General features: G+C 40.7%; 1 protein-coding gene across 1 annotated transcript in view; it reads left to right on the top strand.

The window, feature by feature from the left end:
* chchd6b (coiled-coil-helix-coiled-coil-helix domain containing 6b) overlaps positions 1-24,737 on the top strand; it is a 57,151-nt gene that overhangs the window by 4,123 nt on the left and 28,291 nt on the right. The window contains exons 5-6 of the mRNA XM_073469039.1: positions 15,568-15,651; positions 22,308-22,378. Coding sequence (XP_073325140.1) covers positions 15,568-15,651; positions 22,308-22,378 — 155 coding nt within the window. The remainder of the gene's footprint in view (positions 1-15,567; positions 15,652-22,307; positions 22,379-24,737) is intronic.

Below are 24,737 nucleotides of genomic sequence, written 5' to 3' on the forward strand. Positions count from 1 at the left end.
ATTTGTCCTGCAGTGTCTTTTCTGGTTTTCAGCCAGCTGTAATGAATACTGAATGAAGCCGCTGGCTTGGCTTACACTGATATGGGCTCCAATCATTTAATGATGTTGCATTGCAATGTGAAACCGAACACCCTTACCTCACAGCTTTGTTTTCTACCTTTTCTGACATGACAAGTCAATACAGCTTGTCAGTGTGTGTGTGTGTGTGTGGGTGTGTGGGTGGAAGGATTTGTCTGTGGTTGCACAGAGTAGAAAATAAGTATTGACCCAACTCTGTCATTGGTGATGGGTGTGTTTGACAGGTTTGAGCGTCTTTTTGTCAACGACAACGACATTTTTTGGATTAAAGGTTTCTTGTGTGTGTGTTTGTGTGCTTCTGTGTGTGTGTGTGTGTGTGTGTGTGTGTGTGTGTGCGTGTGCGTGTGTGTGTGTGTGTGTGTGTGTGCATGCGCAGATACAATTGAGAGGAAGCTTGGATTTGTGCCGGGTCTAGGTGTAAAGCAGAATCTCACTTGTACGTTTAAGTTGAAAGAAGGAGGAGGTTTTTGCTGCTTGTAGTTGTTGATAGAATTGAAGTGGATCGTATGTGAGAAACCTAGACGGCACATAACTCCCCCATTGCCTCTCTTTTTCACCCTTCCCTCTTTCTCACCTGTCCTTCTATTTCGGTCCCACCTCTTACTCTCACTTTTTTCTGCCTAACTGTCTAACACATTCATTGTTCCCAGCTTGATTTCTCCGCTGTCAAAAATATGACACATACTTAACAAACTCCCCAAAAAGACCCAGAAACTGTGACATAATTCACTCCTAAGATTAAAAAGAAAGATGTGCTTGTTTTTTATATTTTCTATTGCATTGCTTCAGCTTTTGAGGTGATTGAAAGTACCTGGGAGACAAGAGCTCCGCCACTATAAAATCGCTGCTTAGCAGGTGGGCTTCACTCTCTTCTTTGCATTTACCATCGACCTTGCATCCCCAGGCAACAACACAGCTGGAGGCTTAAAGAAAACGTCTCTCCACCTGCCTCTCTCTCCCCATTCCACCTTAAAACGCTCTGCTTTGAGTAGTTTTGGAGCTGCCTTTTTCCCAGAGGAAGAGACACACAGAGACATACATTCACACACAAAGACATATATAGCGAGCACCGCCTCTTTCTATTTCCCCACATGCACTCCTGGCTCCCCAGCAGGTAGGCTGTGTGTTAGTGTTGGGGTGAGGAGGAGGTGAGGGAGGCGTGGAGGCAACACCTGTCAGAGAAGTGAGCTGCTCCCCACACTGCCTCAGGCTGCCTGTCACAAACACTCACATTAGCCATTTACTCCTGTCTCTGCGCCCACTGCCACCACCGGGACTATTTGTGTGTGTGTATATAAATATATATATCTGCGTCTGTATGTATCTATGCGTGTGCATACCTGCGCATTAAATAGGCTCTGATTTGATTTACATCAGAGGAAGGTGTGCATGTGTGTGTGTTTGCAGTGTTGTGGCGGATATCTGTCTGCAAGGTTCAGTCACAGGTGAATATTGTATTTTTAAGCTTTTGTTAAACTGTGACATCATAAGTGTGACAACATCGCACTTCTTCTTCTTCTTCTTCTTCTTCTTCTTCTTCTTCTTCGTACAGCCACCCACATTCCTCTCATTCTTAGTCACTGCAGTGTCTGTTTTCATTACTAACTTGCACCAATCGGCTCTGTATTGACAGTATAATTGATGGAGAGAAATGTTGTGGTTTCAGAGAGGAAATAGTGCCACTGAAATCAGGATCAAGTGCAGAACACTGGCCGTGACTAATAGTTTCAGACTATCCCTTCACCTTCACTCCCCATTTTTAATTAAATTTGCACAGCTGATATTAAACACACACCAGGAAATGTGGCAGCCTGCGTGCTCTACAGTATTTTATTCAAATTTTTCATTCCAACTGTTACTTCCGCTCAACATTTCCCCGTCATTGTGACGTGTCCCCCCCCCACACACACACACCTACAAAAGTGCACTCAAAAAAGCATATCCCTCTTGGTTTTTTCAACATGTCGTCCCACCTTGTTCTGGGACTACATTCAGGCCTAAAAAAGTTACACCTTGATTGAAGACATAGAAGAGGCGATAAGTTACATTAACACCTAGTCTCTTCTACCGTCCTTTCTTTCATTAGCACCTTCTGTGTTTGTTTTCTTCCCCCGACTATTCTCTCTGCCTCAGAGGTGTCATTCGTGCCACAAATAAATGCTATTAGTATGCACAGGCACTCAGTGCTGAGCAACTCACACATGCACACACACACACACACACACACACACACACACAGATGATAACAAGCATCTGCTTTAAGCCATTGAACTTCAGAAGCTTCCCAGTTGGGTGTGAAGAATAGACTTTACTACCTGTTAGGAGGTCGTGGGTAATGTTTGTGACCTGTCAGTTGATTTGCTTTTAGTCTTGTGCATTAACAGCTAGCTATCTGCTGTCGGGATGGACAACAACATTACAGGCTGCAGTTTTAATTCAGACCAGTGTAGAAAGATGCTTAGAAATAAGCATATCAGATATTATAGAGGCAAGCAGTCATTCACACAGCATTTTGGGGGTTTACTGTCCTCCAAGTACTAAAAAATCCTAACAATTCTTATTCAAAGTGTGCGTGTAGTGTAGAAGATGTGCATGTTTTATTGTTATATTCATATTTGAATGTCTGAATCATCTCAATTTACCTTAATTTCGCTCATCTCTTTTCTATTCTACTCCATCCAAAAGTTTATTAGCCCTGGAGGCCATTTTCATATCAATTTCAGGGTTGAAAATAAGCCACTCTTCATGCGTCATGCTGCCTTGCTCCTTACTCTTCTGTTCAAACCCAGGAGGGATATCTCCTTGACTCCTGGAAACTTATCATTAAAGTTAAAAAGTTTAGCTAAATCAGTTTAGTTGAGATTTGATTGTAATGAAGCCATACAACTGCAGGTTCTATGAAAAAATAAATCAACATCCTTTAATTAAATAACGATATCTTGATTTTATTAGTGCGACAGATCAAGCTGAAATGTGTGATAAAACGTGATGCACTCATTTGGTCATTCCTGAGGTCCCCGTTTTCTCACACCTCCTCTTTCCTTTAACAACCAAGCCAGATTGTTGTGTAGGCAGTTAAACAGCAAATCAGGTAGTTTTTCCATATCATGTATGTAATTTAATTTTTATCATTTCATTTGTTGATGTGTTTTAATTTCTTGGGGTGTAGTCAGACCCACCCTTGTTCCTTTTTACCACATGTTACCTGTGGCTGCATATTTCGGGTGGTTGGATGAAGTAGACTCGTGTCTGTGTGATGAGGAAACAGGATGCAACCCTGTGACTAGTCACTAGATGGCATTGTTGAAGCATGTTTGGTTGGCCAGGGGATATAAAGCAGGATGGATGTGTGCTCTGCACAGCAGCATGTGCTCCTGGCCAACATGTTCTCGCAGCATTTATTCCTCCCCGGTCTCTCATCATTTTATCTTTCTCTCCTCAACCCCTCAGTCCTTATTCTCAGTGTGAGTGTGTGTGCACGTGTGAATGATGACTCAGAGAGAAACATTTGACACTGTCCAAAAGAAAGATGATGAAAACCAGGGTGAAAAGCCCAACATTCATTAAAGTCAGACCTAAGATGACAAACACTCCCACCACTGACCACCACCACAGCGGATGATGCCACACATGTTCACGGTATTGCCCCCGCTGCTGTGTAGAAGCACCAGGAAATGACACTTGACAAGGGTGGAAAATGTGTTTTGCACTGAATATGCAGCCTTTCAGTTGCAAGATGTTCTCGCTAACCAGCAGGCCCCCCTGCTGTCTAAGTCTTAAAGACATTTGTCTGTGATCACAGAATATAATTCTCTGCAATAAATCTGTGCACTGTTGTTTAAGCTAATTCCTTTACGGTTATTGATTTCTTTAAACATTATGTTTTTTTAATTGGATGTCTCGTATTTCTCCATTATTGCATATATTTTTGATATTCCCAGGTATTATTTAATCTGTGTTATGTTTAAAGACTTAATCACACACACAAAAAATTATTTGAAGGCAAATGCAATGTTACTATCCACCATCTCACCCCTGCTCACTGAACTAGCCTGTGGTTACATCAATCTGTCAATTCATATCTCTTCAGCTGCCTTGACTGTTTGCTTTCTAGCACCAGATGGACATGTTGGTTGAGCTGTATTCAGCCAATCCCAAAATAATCCCTGGATGGATTTTATTTTTTCACCCTTGACCAAAGATGACAGCATATACCTAAAATAAAAATCATGAGACCATTGTTTCCCAGCAGATGATAGCACGTCATTGTTGAGCAGATTAGAAAGCAATACAAATCGCACAGTAGCGAATTCATCATCCAGTACAGTGTTGATATCTGTTGAAAAAACTCCATAAATTGAACCCATTTATTAATGCTTTGTCCACCAGCGTCCTTTTTTACCCATGACCCCTATGAGACAGGGATGAAGAGTCATTTTCACCAATACACGGTAGCAGTCAGCGGCCAGGGCAGCGAGCACATGGACGCATTAGGCCAGAGAGCACAAGAGAAAGAGAAACATGGACAGGGACGGGCTGCAGGAGCTGAAAGGCGGAGAGGAGAGACTTGGAGCGTGGTATAGTAATAGATTCAGATGTCTGACTCCGACAGCCAGACGGCTAGATAGCCAACACTGCTTGTTAGCCAGAGACAGAGGGTGGGAGAGGGGAAGAGAGGGAGAAGGGAGAATCCAGAGGAGAGGGAGAGAGGAGAAAGATGGATCAATGAAAATAAAAAATGAAAAACAAGATATATGACAGGGGAGGAAGGGAGGTTTACATTGAGACTGAGTGGGTGAACATTAGCCCTCACCATAGCAATGGCTTTTGAGTCTGAAAGTGTTGCGAACTGAGAGGGTGCACATATGCGCACGCACACATAGATATAAACTCTGAATTTCTCTCACATAGAAACCGACAGGGTAAAATACAACAGTGATTCAGACACACACATTCACACATGGCTAAACCACTTGTTATCAGCCAATGTAATCACAGACTTGACATCTTTTCTGCATGTTAAAGCAGCTAAGCCCTTTGTGCACGCTCGCACTCGCTCACACACACAGACGCACACACGTACAGTACTCCCCGTCGTCTCGAGCGACGGTAATTGCTGACGAGCAGAGCGCTCACCGGCTGAGGAGATTTTGATCGGTGCACAGCGGTAAGAGCAGGGGGGTGGGAGGGGAGGGCGGGTGCCGAGCACAAATCCTGTCGGTTCAAAGGACAGATGTGTAGGAGTTGAATACTGCTCCCATCAGAGAGGAGTCCTAATGTAATGAGACAGCTGGACAAGACTTAATATCCAGAGGAAAAATAATGTTTCCCAGATGCTTGTTCAAATATAGGGAAATCGTGGAAGAGTCAGAGGTTTTTGAATTATAGATAAATCTTAATTAAGACATAGATTTCTTGTTCTCTAAGCAATTTGGTAGTCTCTTTAAGATGTATTAAATGCTGTCAAACATAAAGGCAGCGAACAGTCTGATGTTTCCTGTCTAATCTAATGAGACTGAATTTGATTGGTGCGACATTAAGGGCTGCTTTCATTATCGACGAATATGCAGAATAATCGATAAATCCTTTGGTCTATAAAATGTCAGAAAATAGGGAACAAAATCCATCCCAGATTGTCCAAATCCAAGGTGATGTCTTTAAAAGTCGTGTTTTGTCAGTCCAATACCCAAGATGTTCAGTTTAATATGATATAACACTGAGAAAAGTAGGAAATCTAAATTTGAGGCTGAAAACAAAATGTTCTGCCATTTTTGTATGAAAAATAACTTGAAGGATGAAATGATTATCAAAATTGTAATTTTTCCATTGACTGACTAATTGGGTCAAGTAATTGTTGCAGCTGTAGCTCCAGTTTATTTTTAATGTGCTGATTGACACAGTAAATCTTTGGTATATTTGCCAGTGAAAGTAATAACTTACTGAAGCTGTGGAATTTTGGTGGGGGGATTTTTCTTTTTCAATCTGAAGATTTGAAACAAAGTCCAAGCAGGGTGCAGCCAAGTGAAACCGCACAGGTGGTGAGGATGAGTAAACCCTCTTGACATGTTCCTGTTGCTGGGTTAAAACAGTAAGGCCTTATCAGAGCCCAGTCCGACCCAACTGTTCCTGTCGATAAGGTGTTTCCAGGGCAAAGAAAGTTGGATCTTTGGATTTAAAAAGTGTAACTCTGTATACTGTCACTATTTTAGGCTACATGAAAAGAAATTGGAGCAAATGATTGAATGAGTGAGAGTAAGCACATGAGAATATAGAAAATGCCTGTAGTTATTGTCTTTCTTTCTCACTACTATACTTGTTTTTTTCTCATATTCTCTCATTTCCTTCATCCTCACTCTCTCCCTCTAGTTCACCTGACATCTTCCCCATCCTCAGTGTCTCTCGTTTTTTTCTGCCTCTGTGACAGTCTGTGGTGGGAAAACAGGCTGATGATGAAGTGTTAATTCATTTAGCCTCCCCCGGCTATGTGACGAGAACACACATTTAATGAGCAAACAGCTAGACTAACCAATTCATGCCTCTGGTATTTCCACTGTACCATGTGCATGCTGATGTGTGAGATCATGTGTGTTTTTTGCCTGTGTGCAGGTGTGTACATCACCCACAGGTGTTAGTGTGATGATTCATGTGTAAGTATTTAAACTGCTGTCCTGTTCTCCTGATGAGGAATGTATGTTATAAATCGCTTGTAACACGGACAGGGACTTGGAAAAGCATCTGTTACTGAAGTGTTGGCAAAACCAACTTAACCAATAATCAACTGCCAGTGATTAAGATCAAAGTTTATTTTCATTATTGAATAATATGGCCATTTCATGTTTAATTGATAAATCATTTAGTCTATAAAATGTTTAAAGGATGTAGATATAATAAAACACATAGAAAAGCAGTAAATCCTTATGTTTAAGAAGCTGGAAACAGCAAATGTTTGACATTTATGCTTGAAAAATGTTGATTCATGCCAATCAGTTTCCTTTTAATCGACTAATAAATTAATCAGCTAATTGTTGCAGCTCGATGTGGAAGCCTTACAACCTTAAGCAGAAGTACAACATCACCTGAGTAGAGGATACACTGTGTATCTTCCTTTAAGCAGTGCAGGAAGTGACTACCTTGTTTTATCCTCGGGGCTTGCTGGAGCTGCACAATCCCTGATTCACTTGCTGCTGAGATCGTTCAGTGCAACTGCAAAACAGTATGTTCAACTGCCATGCTAGTGATAGCTGCTGCTGTACATACTTGCTGTCTTTGACACTTTCTATACATACTGATTTGCTAAATTCAGTTATTATTCAGTTATTGATGATAACTATACTATATAGACTGTGAATTTTAAATTGGAACAGATTGTTACAAATCAAATATTTATTTAATTTCCAATTTGAATTCTGTTCCTTTCATCATACAGTATGTCATATGTGTACATTATTTGATGCCATACACGAAAGAAGTTATGGTAGCACAGATTTTCTGAATTATGTAGCAGATTTGATAAAATTTGATGACTTGTGGATGTACATCTAGATTTTGCCAGAATGTAGGCTTACACAGAAAACAGTGGCTGTGGGTGTTTGGACGCACATTGTTTGTCTTCGGTGTGTGTGGTTGTGTCCTCTTTTGTCTCTATGTGTGAGAGAAAGGAAACACAACCTACTTGTATAAAACGCCCAAACCAGCAAAAATAATTTGCTCAGTTTCTCAAAAAATTGTAGATAACTGTTTGATGTTGAGTTACTCACTCATGAAGGACATTGTTCAAAAATGAAAAATCTATTCTCTGCATTATTAAAGCATGTAAGCATTTTAAAGTGAAACAGAAACATACTAGAGATTATTGAATGCACATGCTTCACTGTGGATCGTTTGCTGCCTTCGAGGGCAAATCCACACAAGCTAAGCATCAGCATCGACCAAACAGGAGCTGAGGTGAAAGCACTCAGCTGTACCAATGGCATTTACTGCTGGCACACATGATGAATGTGTGTGCTGAACTTATTCCCAAAGAGATATGCCAGGAAGAAACCTGTCAGTGAATTAGCTCCTATTCTCTCCTCTCTGCCTGTATTTCTGTCTTTCTCTCTCTCTCCCTAATTAAAAAGCCAAATCAGGAGTTTGACTATACAAACTGTCTGCCAGTGACTCTCCAGCCTAATCCTCGTTTTAGCCCTCTTTCCTCATCTCACTCTCTCCTCTCCTGACTCCAAGTAGAAAACCACACCAAAATCTTTTCTCCCCAAACACATAGATTTATTCAAATGCTGCATTTGCATAATTCAGTATTTACATAATTGATTTCCAAGGAAGCATTTTCTCGCCATGTGAGGTGCTGTTGGAGACCAAAAGGTCTCCTCATCCTGTCGCATTTCTGTCATTTTCTCTCTTTCACTCCCACGCACATGCACAAACACACGGACACACACGAACACACTGTTGCCAGACCACTGAGGTTTCAAGTCTAAATCAAGCATGAAGCATTGCCAAGCTGGTGCATCTGGTGACCCTCATGGTACAGCGACAGCAAACATGATTCAGCTGAGCATAGATAATCAAATGTATTGAGATCCATTAAATCAGTGTCTTTTTCTAGCAGGGCCGTCCATTAATTTCACTATGCTAGTAAATGATTTGGCCCTTTTAACCTATAAAATAGTTTTGTAGATGCAGGAATGATCCGGTTCTGCTGGCATACAATGCGTGGCTCGACCATAGCTCAATTTGTCATTGTGAAATAGGGCTTATTTTAAAATGTTTTCTTTGAGAAGGGAAGCTGGGTCCATGTGCTGATGTGCATGATTCATACTTTATGATTGTGCCAACAGTACATACATTTTTAAGCAGCCTAAATGTATCGTAGGCTTTATGCCTACACTGTTGTTAGCACTTACACATGCAGTGCTGGCGGTGGAGGATACAACAGTATCCCAGTAAACACAAATACTTCTTCAGCTCACAGCTGTGTCTCTGGGCTAGGCAGAGTGGACAGACTGAGTGTCGGCAAGGAGGACCACCCTGCTTGGTTTCGGCAAGGCAGTGTTTACCACTTGAATGCTCATGGAGCAACATCCAGCCTGTCCACTCTCTCTAGCCTAGGGATACTCAGTGAAAAGCTCCGGAGGAGGATTATAAACAAAGAAGAGCAACAGCCGGCCAGTCAGGAGGGACTGCAACAGCTAAAGAGGTCGGTGTGTTTACTGGGAAAACAGATCTCAATTCCCTGTATTAGCACTGCTGCTGAGCACCAGAGGAGAGGCCCTTAGCGATACTACCAAGTGGTTCAATCACAGTTGTTGCGGTCTGCCTAGATTAAACACAGAAGCATAAATTAAGCTTTAGACCGGGATGAAACAGATTTCATTGATGCACAAGGAAAAGTGTAACAATAGTTGTAACAAGAATGAAAAAATATGTTTTCTTGAGAGGTTTAAACCCTGGTCTAACCTCTGCACAGCTGACCAGTTATGTAAGGAAGTGAGCATTAATGTTGGATTGTCGGTTTCAGAAAGTTACAGAGGTGGTCGGAGCTATTTGACCATCTGAGAAGCACTTCTGAAGAAGCATACTGGCTGCTTTAGAAGAAGGGAAGAGAGCAGTTTCTTACTGCATGTCTTATGAATTGAGCAAAATGGAGAGTGGTTGAATGGTGGTTGTTAAGATTGTTATTGTTAGCTTAATTTGTTTATAATTCTTAATTATAATACTCTGCTAGGTACACTGTCCATGGTTAATTAAGTTTTACATGTACTGGCAGTGTAGAATGAGAGATGTTTTGTCAATGTAGTATCTTCACGCACAGTTTTTAAGGCGTCCTGATATCTGAGTTTTATTGATACCTACAAGCCAATTAGTCCCTCGTCTTCTTTATGTTGACCGAGGGCTCACCATTAACTTGATTGATAATGCAATAATACCTCATTTACGAGCTTTATCTCGGTAAAAATCTTGGTAAATATATGAGTCTTAGTCTATTTGGAATGCTTTCCTGGCCGTGTTTTTGCTAGCTCAGTTGATCCAGACTCTTAATGATCAGACTGAGGCTGCTGACTGCTAGTCACCAGGGAGCTCAGAGCTGTGAAAAAACAATAAGTGGATGTACCTGAAATGCCATTGTCCGCTATGGCCCATGGACTGCACCAAACTGCTCGGGGATGTGTTTGTCTGCATCTGTATCACAACCAGCCCCTTTACTTCGCTTCTAAAGTCTATCATCTATGGAAATGGGACCTCCACACTCCTGTGAGCACTCTGTGGGGGTCTACACACACACACACACACAGTCACATATTAAGTTTAGGGCCTGCCTCCGAAGAGCAGGGAGGTTAAACAGATGGCATTGGCTGTATCCGTTACACAGATTACCCGACACACACACACTCTGAGACACACACGTTCTGCAGCTACTGGCTTTGTGAGTTCACCTCATTTAACTGAATGGTGTTTTTATGAGGCATGGCAACATTAGAGCCACCCACCGCTCTAATCTGTCCTTTTACATTCTGAGTCTAATGCTGGACTGGGAGCGCTTGGTTTGAAAGGGCAAGGTTAGACGCACCCAAATATGGTGTCCTGTTTGTCTGTTCTGTATACTTTGACTCAGTATTATTTGATTTGGTGATAGAAGTGGTCCAACGTGAATAATGCTAGTTATGACTGGCGATGTGCATCTAAGAGCTGTTGTAAAATTGACAATAAACTCACATCTGTGTATAGTTGCCTTTTAAATATTAATGTGTTCTTAACACTTGAACCTGAAGTAAAACGAGACCACGAAAGCTTTTGCTGGTAATGTTTTCACCTTGTGAGTCTAGGGGTGGGACAAAATATCAATACAGCAATGTACCATATTGCTTCCTCTTGCAATACGCTGATCGATACAATGGTGCCAAATATGGATATATATAATATGGATATTTAAGAGATAAGATACTTAAGAACTGATTTATCACAATTGGTCTGTTGCCAGTTTTTTAGCTATTTAACATTGGAATGATGAAATTATTGAATAAATGAATTATGAAAAGTTTCAGTCAGTGTTTGTGTGTGTGTGTGTGTGTGTGTATGTGTGTGTGTGTGTGTGATAAAGAGGCACTCAGCTGTGACACCACAATGCAGTGAATAAATACATACTTCCTGCAGTTTGTCTTTTAAGGGGTATTTTTGTATTCTTTGTCTTTCAATGTATCCATTATCATAGAATCACTTCTTCGTGAGCAGTGTATCATGGATCGTATGGTATCGTGACCCACTCTGTGATTCACACCACTATGTGCGTCTGCGTGTGTCATCATTGCAAATTGTGGTCCTGGAGACACTTCTTGTAGCTGGAACTACCACCGAAGCAGTTTTAAGTACTTTGCCAGGTGTTGATATGTCTGTCTGTCTTTGGACAGATATTGTCAACGTGATAGTGCTACAACAGTGCAGTTCATGGTCCCATGTAATGATGAAGTGATGAGTACTCGTGAGTCAGAACATTAGCATGTTGAAGGGCATCGTAGCTGGTGATGGGCTCTAGTTATTATTGATGTAAAACGTGTGTTTGGTTATTATTGTTGTGTTGCTTGATTTTTATGAAAGCAGTATTTTCACTTGAAGACGTACTGAACAGTGATTTGAAAACAACATTTGTTATGCAGAGGCACAGTCATACAAGCACCAACTGTCTTGAGACTTGTGTGCTTTTATCCTCATACAAGGAAATGCTCTGTGATTTTTCATCTCAATGCTCAATGAAACCAACACTGGCTATATTAGCTCCTCATTCAAATATTGGCTGTTGTTTCATGATTACATGTTTGTTTGCATCTTGATTTCTTAAATTTATATTAACTTAATTTTTTCTGAAAGTCTAGATCTTCTCTTCTCTTCTCTTCTCTTCTCTTCTCTTCTCTTCTCTTCTCTTCTCTTCTCTTCTCTTCTCAGGATAACATCCTACATGCCTTAGTGTCAAACATGTCATATGTTTCACAAATACTGTTTTCTAGGAACTACTTTGAATTCAAGGCAGTGAAGAGAGACAAGAGACAGATGGGTGTAGAGGGTAGGGGGTGTGGATGGACAGCTGACATGCAGTGAGGATTATTTGCCAGAACCACAACATCTTGAATATTGTTGGGCAACAATTTAGCTGCCAATGTGAAAATTAATGAGTAGAAATGTTGTTTCATTAACTAACTAGTAAGTTAGTTGTTCACAGAATGCATGCTGGGACAAGATGCATTGTCAGACTGTTGGAGGGCACAATTACATATCTCACAACATCAAAATCTGGTAAATTAGATAACTAACAAGTAATCCAAGGTCTAACATGTGCAACGTACATAATGGTTTGACAGGTTGTACTAACCTTGTTCTCTCCTTGTTCCTCTCAATTCAGCACTGTTATTTCTTTCTCTCTACTACATTTTCATTATCTGCTTAATCTCTGGCTGTTTCGTTACTTCAGCTTCCTTTCCTTTTTCTTATTATACCTGTCTTTTATTCTTCTTCTCTTTCATCTCCATCTCTTCCAACCCTGTGCCGCCCTCACACCCTCTCCCGTCTCACTAACCCCTATTCCTTCTCTCTGTCCTAGCCAGCAGATTTGGATGCCTGGGTAAGCAACACTGCCATTGCTGGTGCCTCCTTATTTTTTTTTTTAAAGTCAGTTTTTCCTTCCTTTCTCTCTCTCTTCTCTATTCAAATGTCATGTTTTCATTGTGCATTAAAGCGAGGCTGTGAGTGTGCTGCCGCCACCATTCCACACAACAACACTTTGGGAGGTATTCAGCTAGAAAATTACACATCATCTGTGCTGCTAGCAGAGGTGATTTTACACACACACACACACACACACACACACACACACACACACACCCAGCCCTTGAGCATCAAACAGCCGTTGTAGAAAGAAAAAGTGCAGTGAGCACAGTACAGGGATTTGCAGATGGAGTCTTTGGGGATGCATGTGCCTGTTAAGATAGGATTAGATTAGATTGGATTACAATAAATGTAATGTCAATCTGTGCGCAAGTGTGTGTGTGTGTGTGTGTGTGTGTGTGTGTGTGTGTGTGTGTGTGTGCGTGTGTGCCTGTATTTATCATATCAGCAAAGAGCACAGAAGATCAGTAGATCATCCAGAGAAGATGCTGTTGCTCAATCTGATCTCTATCACACTCACTAATGCACAACTCGGATACAGCAATCAGTCACCATTACACCATGGTATAATGGTGTGTGTGTATGTGTGTTTATAATACACGATTTCTCTTTCAATGCTACATAAATCCAAATCCCTTTGCTGCCTGTTGCTGCCTCACTCTGAGTCAGCTTCATTGCGTTCATGCACCATATCATGTTCATACTGCTGTAGCACTGCTCCACTCATTACCCTTATTGGTTAGAAGCAAACCAAACCTGTGTTAACAGGTGTTACTGATTAATAATCATTTTGATATCAAGGCACATATGTGTAAATCTCTACAGATCAAATGTAATATGTGATTGTACAGCTGTTGAGCTCCGTCTTTGATCCACTGCATACTCACCCGCAGCATGACTCAACTTCTGACAGATGCATGTAAACACCAAGTCTACACCAAGCTGCAAGGTTCAGTTCTGATAATTGCCATTCATTGCAGTTTGAGTTAGTTCAAATCGGTCAATTTAAATAGATTTATTATAATTCTTTCACATAAAGACTCTGTATCTTACCTTATTGCAAAATACATCACTCTGTGACCATCCATGCAAAATGTGCGATCACTGCTTTTATGTTCCAAGAGAAAATCATCATTGTGATATTGCAAATGAGTACCCTAAAATGAGATGGATGGATGCTTTAGTAATGCACAGTGAGTGAAATAAAGGAGCTGATGGCAGTGCTGTGCTTTTCAGTCACCTACACCGATGTGTTAACAGTTTTCGAAAACGCCTTAAGTTTTTGATTGTGCACACCTCCTTTGACTATCCCTCTGTGTTATTTTCTTTTTGTAGCTCTGCAATAGCTTCTCATTACTTTGTGTTTATAATGTTCTTTTAATTTATATGTATCATAAAGGAATCCTCTCCTATGCAACTTTATAAAATTGTCTAATAGAGCCCGACCGATATATCAGTTGGCCTTTATTATCAGCTGATATTGGCCTATCTCAGATATCAGTATCTGCATATGTGTTGTCTGATATGTGCAGATATGAACATTTTATAAAGGTAAAAGTTTATTAAGATGCTTTGCATGATTTATACAATAAATTACAATTAGAATTAATTATACAAAGCGAAATATGCTAAACATTTGTCACAAGTGTTTAATAACCAAATTCAAATGATTAATGCAAAAAGGTGTGTATATTGACCCTTACGTCAATATTGGAATCTTTACTTTCTAATATCAGTATCGGCTCGGCCCCAAAAATCGAGTGTCATTCGGGCTCTATTGTCTAATATTGACACACTGTGAAGCATCAAGCTGTTATGATGGGTGGTCCCATCAAAAAACTAATGTTACATCTTAATCTTTCTTCCAAAGTGTATCTTTTATTTAACGTTCCTTAGTGCATGCACATGTCTGACTTCAAGCTGAACTGGCAACTTGTTTTCACAGTGAATCTTTTTAACGTCTGGCCCCTATCTTCCTCTGCTTGCATGCTGCTATGGCCATGGCCCAAACTATGGGTCTTCCTACAGCCAATCTGCCATCTTGCTGCCTGTCAAAGCTTGGCTCAGCGGGCATATTAAAGTGTTTCACCTCATCTTAACGCCAGCATCACCATGTCAGCCCCCGCTGCCGCCGTGCCAGTCACATGCTGCCTGAGTAGTTTTGTAAGTTCTGTTACATTAGATGGACCAGCTATTAGATACCCATTATTTTTGTGTTTTATTTTGTGGTGTTATGTATTTTTTATATTATTGTAGATTTCCATTAAACATTATTGATTTTTGACATATGCGTTGAAAAACACGAGTCTACAATTTGATGCTCTACTGTTAGCACATTTTGGTCTCATGGTCTCCTGAAATGTCTGTGCTGTTAATCTGTTTTTAGAGGAAACTATTCCATTGTTTGTTTGCCCACTGCTGCAGAAAATATTAATCTTATGTCCCCTGTAGCTTAGTGCTGCTTATGTTTTTACTGGAATATGAAGTAAGAGTAGAGTTAATTTGTCTTTTTGGCTTTATTTGGCAAGTCTTTTGGGCAGTGAGAGCAACAGGTTGCCTCGATTCTTCTCCCCTCAGCATTAATCTCTGGATTTGTGTGTCCCATGTGTGCAGCATGCTCATAAGCAAAGGAAGTGAATGTGTTGTTTTAGTCCATTACCATCATTTTATTCACTTACCAACAATGTCAGTTAATTTAAAACATTTTTATTTATTTTATTTTGTACCTGGATTGATTTCCATGTCCTCCTCCTTTGCCTATTTATTTATTTGCCTTATGTTTTGTGTCCTTTCTTCTTCTTCTTCTTTCCCTACTCTCTTTCCCTCTTTTTTCAGGCCAAAAAACTGGAGAGCAAGGAGAAGGAACTGGCCAGCATCTCCAGCTTCTACAAAGATCAACTAGAAATACTGGAGAAAAAAGTAAGAACAATTTACCATCTCAGAGACACGTGTAAAAATAGGAAATAGGAAACAGGAAATAGCCAGAACTCATCTGAAAGGCTTTTTCTAGAGACATGTTCCCACAAATGGTTTCATTAGTTGCATTGTATTAATCAAAATCATTTTCCTTATATTGTTGGTCTACAAATGTTAAGACCACACTGTGTGAAATTATAGATGTACTGACATTGTCTCACGTTAAGTAATGTGGCTGTGCATCTCTTCTCATCATTTGGAGAATTTTAGGGGGAAGGTTTCAGAGTGTGAGATACTTGCACTTAAAAAAATTGACAAGTATAACGGGAGAGCTCACTAACGAGATAAAAGAACATCCTTTATGCTTTCACTGAAAAGAGGTCCTCACGCATCAGGAATATCAAAACAAGTCTAAAAGTGTCATATTACTCACCCTCCTTGGAGACTAAAATCTCGTCGAGACACAAGACACTCTTTCCTATCTTGAAAATGCCAAGCCCACATACCAGTGTCACAATGTAAATGTAAATGAACTGAGAGTTTCAGCAGGCAGGTGAGAGTCACGACTCGCTGTTGATGGACCAGCACTCAGGAGAGGTTTCAAGGTGCTGTCACTCTCGGAGAGCTTCAGTCGTCTAATCAAATGTTCTGTGCTTTCCTCATCACAATGTCCTTTTGCCAGCAACCCTGTGTTCTCTTTGAAAAATGGAAAAAAAATCAAAGCAGTTTGTTGTGTGCTTTTAAGAAATTATGACCTGTGTTCCCTCCACCTGAGCACTTATGCGCTGTTGATATTTTGCACCCTGTAAAAGCCAAAACCACAGTTTTGATAAATGTTGCTTGCTCACAGAGTAAACTTGGGCGGATTTGTTAAAAGACTTTGCGAGGAACAAGGTTGGCACTGGTGTATGATTTTAGGGCAGGAAAAAACTGCTTTAAGCTCTCAGGGATGGACAGAGGCGAGAAGAAAGGAAAAGAGACAGGAGGGGGAAATTACAGAGTGCAGGTAAAGAAAGGAAACCATCAGAAAAACAGAGATGACAAGCATGCTGAAAAAATATACGAACAAAGAATGTAGCGGATGCGAGCAGAGACGGTGCAAATATTTTCATTTTTTATTACCAGCCGTGACAGCTTCGGCTGGTAATGTTTTCACCTTGTGAGTCTGTGTGCGTTATCATTGAAAAATGTGGTCCTGGAAACATCTATTGTAACGGGACTATTTTGCCGGGTGTTTATATGTCTGTCTCTCTGTGGACAGATTTTTTTCAGTGCAATAGCATCTCAGCTGTGCAAGATGTCAGTCATGACACTTTACAGGTGTGTAGTTGAGATCAAAAGGAAGGCTGAGTTAGATGGTGGGCATGATCCGACCCATGAGTACTGAGTACTCATGTAATAATGTAGTAATGACTTCTGACTAGTCTTGGGTTGGACCCAGACATGTTTTCAGGTGCCGCAGCTGGTGTAATCCCATCGCAAGATGGTCTCTAGATAAGGATACATTGACATCAACTGAAAACGACATGTACACTAAAGCAATCATGAGTGTAAAGGTGCGGCTAGACACACATAAACTCTCACCCTCCCCTGTGTCTGTCCCTCACACCCACAACTCTTCCTCCAGTATTCAGTATTCTTTGGGACTTGCCCTTCACCCCTCTCCCCATCTCGCCCTCCGTCCAGCAGGGCCCATCAGGCAGATTGGGGGGACCTTATCTAGTCCCTGGCACTCGCCTCCTTTAGGCCTCTGAGAAAACCTTTTACATAGCCAAGTTAAATGGAAGGGCCCCTGCACACCATGCGGTGAGCAGCACACGCTGCAATGCTTGACGGAAGAGACTGATTGGCAGAGGAGTGGAGGATGCTCTATCTTTCTCCGCTTGCCACTGCAGTCGCTTTTTCTATTGCTTTTTTTTTTCACCCCTCACTTGCTCGCAGCTGACCTGCATGCGGATGAGGGAGTGAGAAAGAGGGGGACTGAGAGCGAGAGATAAAGAGGCTATATGGACTGTGCATTAAACAGACAGTCTATCCTGAGCGGGCGTCCATCTCCCTCCTTCTCTTCCTTCATTTTCCAATCTAGCAGTCCATTCATCCAGGCCTCCTTTCATGCCCCCTCTCCTTTACCCTGCCTATTTTTCTTCCTTTCACTCTCTCATACCTGTGGCAAATACCAGTCAGGCTGAAAAAAAATGGCCACTTAAAAGTTGAATTGTGACTGACACAGGTCATATACATAAATGCAAAACACAATTTGAAACAGTAATATGTCTCACTTTTCACATAAATTCTGGTCCAGGCTTGTGAGGCCTCCCTCTACATCAGGTCAGCCTATTAATGCAATGCATAGATTTAAAATAAGTGTGACTATCAGTCTGTGCTTCTTTTCTTAAAATAATCTCATATGAACATACGTAAGCAGACACTCATGCTCATGTAATTGTACTGTTTGGATGTGTTGATGATCTGAGGCAGAGATTTAAGCCGAAGGTAAGAGCATCAAGATTAGAAGGAGAATCCACTGATAATTGGTGTGTGATCTTCCCTTGAATCAACATTTTACTGTGGCTTAGCAGCAGCCCCTTCTAATAGGCTAATAACCCTGTGTGTGCGTGTGTGTGTGTGTGTGTGTGGTAGTTGATTACCTGTATGAAGACACACATAAACACACTCTGGTGTCCAGTTTGCCTAAGGGATGAGTGACGATAACAGACTGTTGTGTTTGTCTAAAGGCTGTGGATGCTGTCCACTACTGACACAAACGAGAAAACAGCCTGTGTGTGTGTTTATTGTGACAGGTTTGTGTGTGTATGTTGTCACTTCAGAAGTAATTGTGATAGAGTGGTCAATCCACTGTGCAACATTGCATTTCCCCTCTCCCACACACATACAGGTTGACACATTAAAAGACATCCCAAGACTGAACCCCTCCCAACATACCAGTACATCCTGTCTCTCTCTCTCCCTCGTTTATTTGTGGATGTCTCCCTAATCTCTTCCCAGTGTAGAGGTGGAGTATATCTGTCTCCCTGTGGCAACATACCCTGTTACTCTGTAAACAAGTCTCAGTTTAAAATTCACCTCTTTTAATCCCCCACCCCCCCCTTGCAGAAATTAATCCTCCTTCGTCCAGGCGTCGCAAGCGTGAAACAACCCCTCCCTCAAAATCCTGACATCAGCCCATCTCAATCCACAGCTGCTGGAGGGTGTTCAGACGAGTGTGCATGCAAGGATCATCTGAGCACAAGCATTCACGTACAAACACAGATTTAGTCACACACCTGCATGTATGCAAGCTTACACACACACACGTACCCACACTAATCCCCTCCACGAGACTTGCCAACAACCCCCAAAACCTTGGTTTTTCCCCATTGAGGGTTATCATCCCCCTTTTCTGTCTCTCCACATTGGGCTTTTGTCCCCACGGGTGCAAATGACTGGGAAGAGCTCAGAGTGTGTGTGCCAGTGATAGTGCTGCCACTTCTCTGGTGTCATGAGAGCTGAGCTGGGGCTGTTGCTCTGGGTCTTTTCTGTCAACAGACACGCACAAAAAAACATGTTGAAACACACAAAAAACAACACACAGCCTTGCGGTCCCCCCAACATTTTGACTAGATTAGCTGTACCTGCCAGTCTAAACACTACCTTCACACTTCCACGCTTAATTTTCCCAATTCTCCCAAGTTCTATTAGCATCCAGAGACATTATAGTTGTATCAGTAACTTCTGTTGCAACATCCCTCCCATTACCATCACACTTCCCATTTTGTAAATCTCCATGGATTAAAGCATACAGTTGTTTTGGCTGTCTGTGTCAATTGGGTCACATACCCGAGAATCACTTTAAAACACACAAGTTTGTTTTTTGGACTTTTTCATTTAATGTAATTTTTAGATTTGTGGCCATGTTTTACCAAACGAGGCAACAAGGGCAAATGATGCACTGATTAACAGCAATGGTGGCAGTTTCACCAATTCAAATTTGAATTAAATTACATGAAGTTTTACAGATGAGTGCTGCAGGCCTTACAGTATGGAGTAGAGTATTCTTTACCAATGACATAATCTTTCTATCCATCAATATATAAATGTATATTCTCTGGTTTCATCAATTTGAAGTACCTTCCTGTACCCAGCTCCCTCTTGGCCTTGGTTGGGTGCAGACAAGGCAAAGAGGTAAGAAGCAAGAGAGGATCCTTCACTGGCTTCCCACCATGGTGACATTGCTAAATGTATTTATTTGTTTTTGCTCTTCAACTACTGCCTTGGAAGGACACAGCAATCATAAGTGAGAGCTTCCCTTTACCTTTAAACCATCTGCTAGCTGCTTCTCTTGCTGGTGCCCTACTCTCTCTGTCCTACATAATCTGAGGCACCCATGGGTTTAAGCCCCTGTGGAGCCTTTTTATCTTGGCTCGAACACTGGATATCCCAAAAGGCAACTACAGACTTTCAAGTTTCAGCTCAGCTTTCCTCTGTTGAGTGTACCCACTGAGCCCTTGACCTCAGGCTAGAGGCTAAGTCGCTAACATGTGGCTAACTTCTTACCACATATTCCCAGGGAGCCAGACAAAGTATTAGCTAACTCTCCTCCAGCAAGAAGACTTGCTGTCTCTTTATGTTCATGAATCCAGGGCTTGGTTTCTTGCACTTTCAAATTTACATATGTATTTGCTAATTCAAATGCTTAGTAGATTAATAATAAGCATCTGAGGAGAGGTTCTGTGGACTGGAAATGTCTTCAAAGGTATGAAATGCTGAGGTGACGTATACAGTTGCTTTGGAGATGCAGTCAATACCCCCTTCTCCTCCCGGTTGAGGTGTGATATTTAAGCCTAGTTCACATACTGTATTAGCAATGGGGAGACTTAGCAGCAACAGGAGTCTAATCCTGAGTCCTGGCCTGGAAAATCCAATATAACACATCCAGGAAACGTAACTGGCAGGGATAAAGTCATACACCTGGGGATGTTTGGCATTTCCACATTGTGAATTACCATGACAGCCAAAAAGTGGCCATAAACTCAGATGAGATAAGAAAGGTAAATGTAGTTGGAAACATGTATTAATTTCTTTTCTAATGTACATATATAGCTTGGATACAGACCTCTGAATTGCTGCCCACATTTTTGAGTCAAATAGGTGTTGTGCTAATTGTCTGCTTCCTCGGTTGGAAAAGTAAACAAGCCAATCAGAACTTTGCAGGCACAATTAAGAAGGGTAATGTCATCTTCTTGCATCAAAGCCAGAAAAATAATGCCTGAGATCAACATTATAAAGGTTGTTGTAAATCCGCTTACAGAAATTGCAACTGTTTAACTGGCATAATTATTTAATTATCTTAAACAGTTTCCCTGATGACTGAAATAGAACCTGACCGGGCAGATACTTTAACAATACTGATTGGGTTAGTTCAAAATACCCTTTCCTCCTTAATGCTAGACTTATGACTTATATTTTATGATCTTCCCTTTAAAGAACAGAAAAGAAAAGAGGAACAGCTTATTACAGTGTAGTGAATACCAGCAGATAGGATTAAGGGAGAAGATGCCTATGACATTACTTGAGTCTTTTCCAACACCAGACATTCAAATCGGGACAAGCATGTCTGCGGATCAGCGTGAAATAATGAGATATGAAAATGACTAGGGGGCACTGGTGGAGTAGAGGGCTAGGGATTGTGGAGGAGGTTTGTGTTTGATCCCATCTCTTTCCCTGCTCAGTCACTTCAATTATCTTCCTCTCCTATCACCCCATCTATTGGGAATATAGGGAATAATTAAGTAAAAGCGTGAGCGCTGCGGTTATTGGTTTAAAATGGTGATTACTGTGCAATGAATGTGTGTGAGAGGGTGGTGAGAGAGATTTGTTTTTGTGTTTGGGGCATTCTAGACAAACTGTTTTTCATATGCTTTGACGTCAAGCCTGTAAGGTGATCATTCGTCTTAAAGAGATGATGATTTTAAACATATTCTCGACACCGTGGCTGGAAATACTGCACACCTTATTCATTTTCTAAAACTTATACTATATGAATGTAGACACCTTGTGAGCAGCTCTGTCCACAATTCAGAGTAGTTAACACTGTAACCATTGATTACTCCTGCAGAGGTGTGCTGTATATGACCTTGCCCTCAAGGCAAGGGCTCCATCTGTGTAGTAATTGCTGTTTAAATGCCACTTTTTCTCGCATGAAATAAAACATTATGGAGTACCAACAGGCCATCAGCATTCAGAATTGTAAGCAGCACTGTAAAATTCAAAGGTCACTAATTTAACAAATGTGACATTTCCGATGGTGCTTTATGCATTTTGCTTATCATCGCCGGCTTATTAGAGCTTGAATTGAATGTTAAAAAAAATAGCTGTAATGGTGGTATTATGTAGATAACGCAGGATGTCAAGCTCTAAATCATGGGACTTTATTTGAGGACTTCCACGTAGCCCATCTTGTTTTTCTATGTTCTGAAATGGTGTGATATGAAAATTGAATTAAGTTAAAGCCTGTGAACAATGTTGCCACATCTTTAAAAGCAGCATACACCTGAACAGCGCTCTTTATATTGAAAATATTCTAAGTATAAAGTGAAGTAGAAGTTACCCCTGGATTGACTCTCACCTTTCTTTCTCTCTTTCTGTCTCTTTGCCTCCAGAACCTTGACAGCTACAATCAGATGGCTGAACAGTACAACCAGGCAGCTACTAAAGCAGAAGCTCACATCCGGTAAATACTGTGAATTATGTTTGCAACACCATTTTCTGTGAAATGAACCACCCTGTATACCAATTACATTGTTTGTCCTTACTGTGTCAATACTGTTATAAGTCTATCATAGGTGAAGACAGCTCACTCAGGACACTTGTAAATAATCTGTTGGTTAAGGTCTCTGGGGTAACCCTGCATATCTACATGTAAGGCAGACATTGAGTGCAAATTTACAAAAAAACAACAAACCTCAGCACAATGGATGACAGAGAGAAACCAGCTCTGACTAGCGACAGTTGTCAGAAAGCAGATGTGGGCAGAAGCCTGAGTGTGAACGCTGTTTGAAGTGTTGTTAATGTGGACGTCACGTCTTCTGCGACTGCCTGATAGTCAAAACATTGTTTTCCACACATACAGTGGTGAGACTCGGTGATAATTTACGATTGTCACTTATTATTATCACATCTAATAGTTTTGTGATAATATTCTTATATTAACATATTAGGGCTCACCATTTTCCTCTTTAGATAAATGATAAAGTTAATCCCTCTGACATCTTTCACAGCATGAGAGTTTTAAAAAAAACATTTTGGATTTTGGGGGAACAGAAGCATGTATTTGAAACAATGTGATAAACAGAGTTTTGTCTTTTTTTATCATGTAATATTGTTACATAACAAAACAATAATTAGATACTGCTGCAGCAGTACTTTAGCCTATACCATTGCTGTTAGGTGTTGTCTCCAAGTATATTAATTCTACTTCTAAGAACAGTATAATTTAGCCGATCTTAACATCTTTTGCAAAATGGAACTTCAACAGCCTAACAGATAGAGGAAAGAAATCTGTAACACTCTTCCTCTTTCTTTCTCTCTTTCTTTCTTTCTTTCTTTCTTTCTTGAATGGACTGTAGATTTTACACATACATTTATACAAAAACCTCATTACAATTAGTCTTGTAGGCACGACCGCCTTTGCAATCATGGCAAAATATAACCAACAACTTGACTTATAAGTGGCCCTATTCTAGTGGCAGGAAAACAGAAACAGCAGGGTTTCACAAGAAGCAGAGGTACTCCACTAGGATGTCAGAGTTCAGTTGTTTCTTGGTTTTTGTAAGGAGAGACAGCCAAAAATCCTGCAAATCCAGTTTAGTCAGAAAGCCATTCATTTTCCCTTTTCCCACATGCATGACAATGATTATCGAAAAACAGAAGAAAGACAGCTAATTAATTCAGATCTTTTATTTTCACCTGTTTTTCTCACATGCTCATTCCTTACCTTTTGGTTTTCATCAACACTTAAAGCCTTTGCTTTTCCCCCCATGTCTTACTGTGCACCATTAAATCCTGAACTTCAGTTTAAATGAAACACCTCTAAGACAAAACCTGTAAATGTCATAATGTAGAAGCCACTTATTTTCCCTCTTCTGTCAGCAATGTAAAATGGATCCAAGCCTTATGAGCTCTACCTGGAACACAAGAAACAGAACTGCTGAACAACAGTAATAATTTGAAATTTGTTTAATTATTGTGTTTTACATTGATATTTTACTAACAATATCTGAAAAGATTAATTGTGTTTGCTGTTTTGTCGTCCTTTACTTAACTGGCAGTGTGTACTGCATCTACAGATATTACATGTGTAGTCAATTAGTCTGAGACCTTTCCATTGGATAATGAAGGTAATGTAAATTTGTAGCTTAAGTCATTAAATGGTCATAGCACAGAGGCGTAATTGATACTCTCTGCAGTATCTCTTACATCTGTATACATCTGTCATTTCCTAACAAGGTGGGAAACGAAAGTCACCGTCACTGTCAGGTTACAGTTTCGCAGCATTAGTTTGTTACTTTGCATGATTAGGTTTTTCTGAGTTAAGGTACTGTACCTTGAAATTACAACTTTCAAATCTGTCCAAGGGCTTTAGTCGAATAGTATCCCCCTCTCTATTATTTAAACTGTCATACAAAGGATACATTTAAAACACAGCTGTAATGGGAGTAAATATATGAATGTTATTATTAAGTCAGTGGAGTGGTTTACTAGCACACAGTCTAGTGCATTCCTGGAAACAACAGGGGATAAAAATAGATGCTTGGTCTCTTTTCGCTAGCTTTGCACTGCATAATGGGCAGTGACCTCATCCACAGCACCGCCATCTTCATGCACCTGGTCCATTAAATTTAACAGCACACAATTCAAGCCCAAAATTTTGTCCAAATGATTACATTAGCAAGGATTTGCTATTGTCCGTAGCTGCATGGGAGAGGTTAGAAGATCAATTCTGCACTAGTTTGCAGAAAAAAGAGCATTTTGTCCTACCACAATGTGTTGTTCATTATTTTTTTAAGTGCATGCACGCACACACACACACA

Source organism: Pagrus major, chromosome 6 (assembly GCF_040436345.1).
Source record: "Pagrus major chromosome 6, Pma_NU_1.0".
Classification (NCBI taxonomy): Eukaryota; Metazoa; Chordata; class Actinopteri; order Spariformes; family Sparidae; genus Pagrus; species Pagrus major.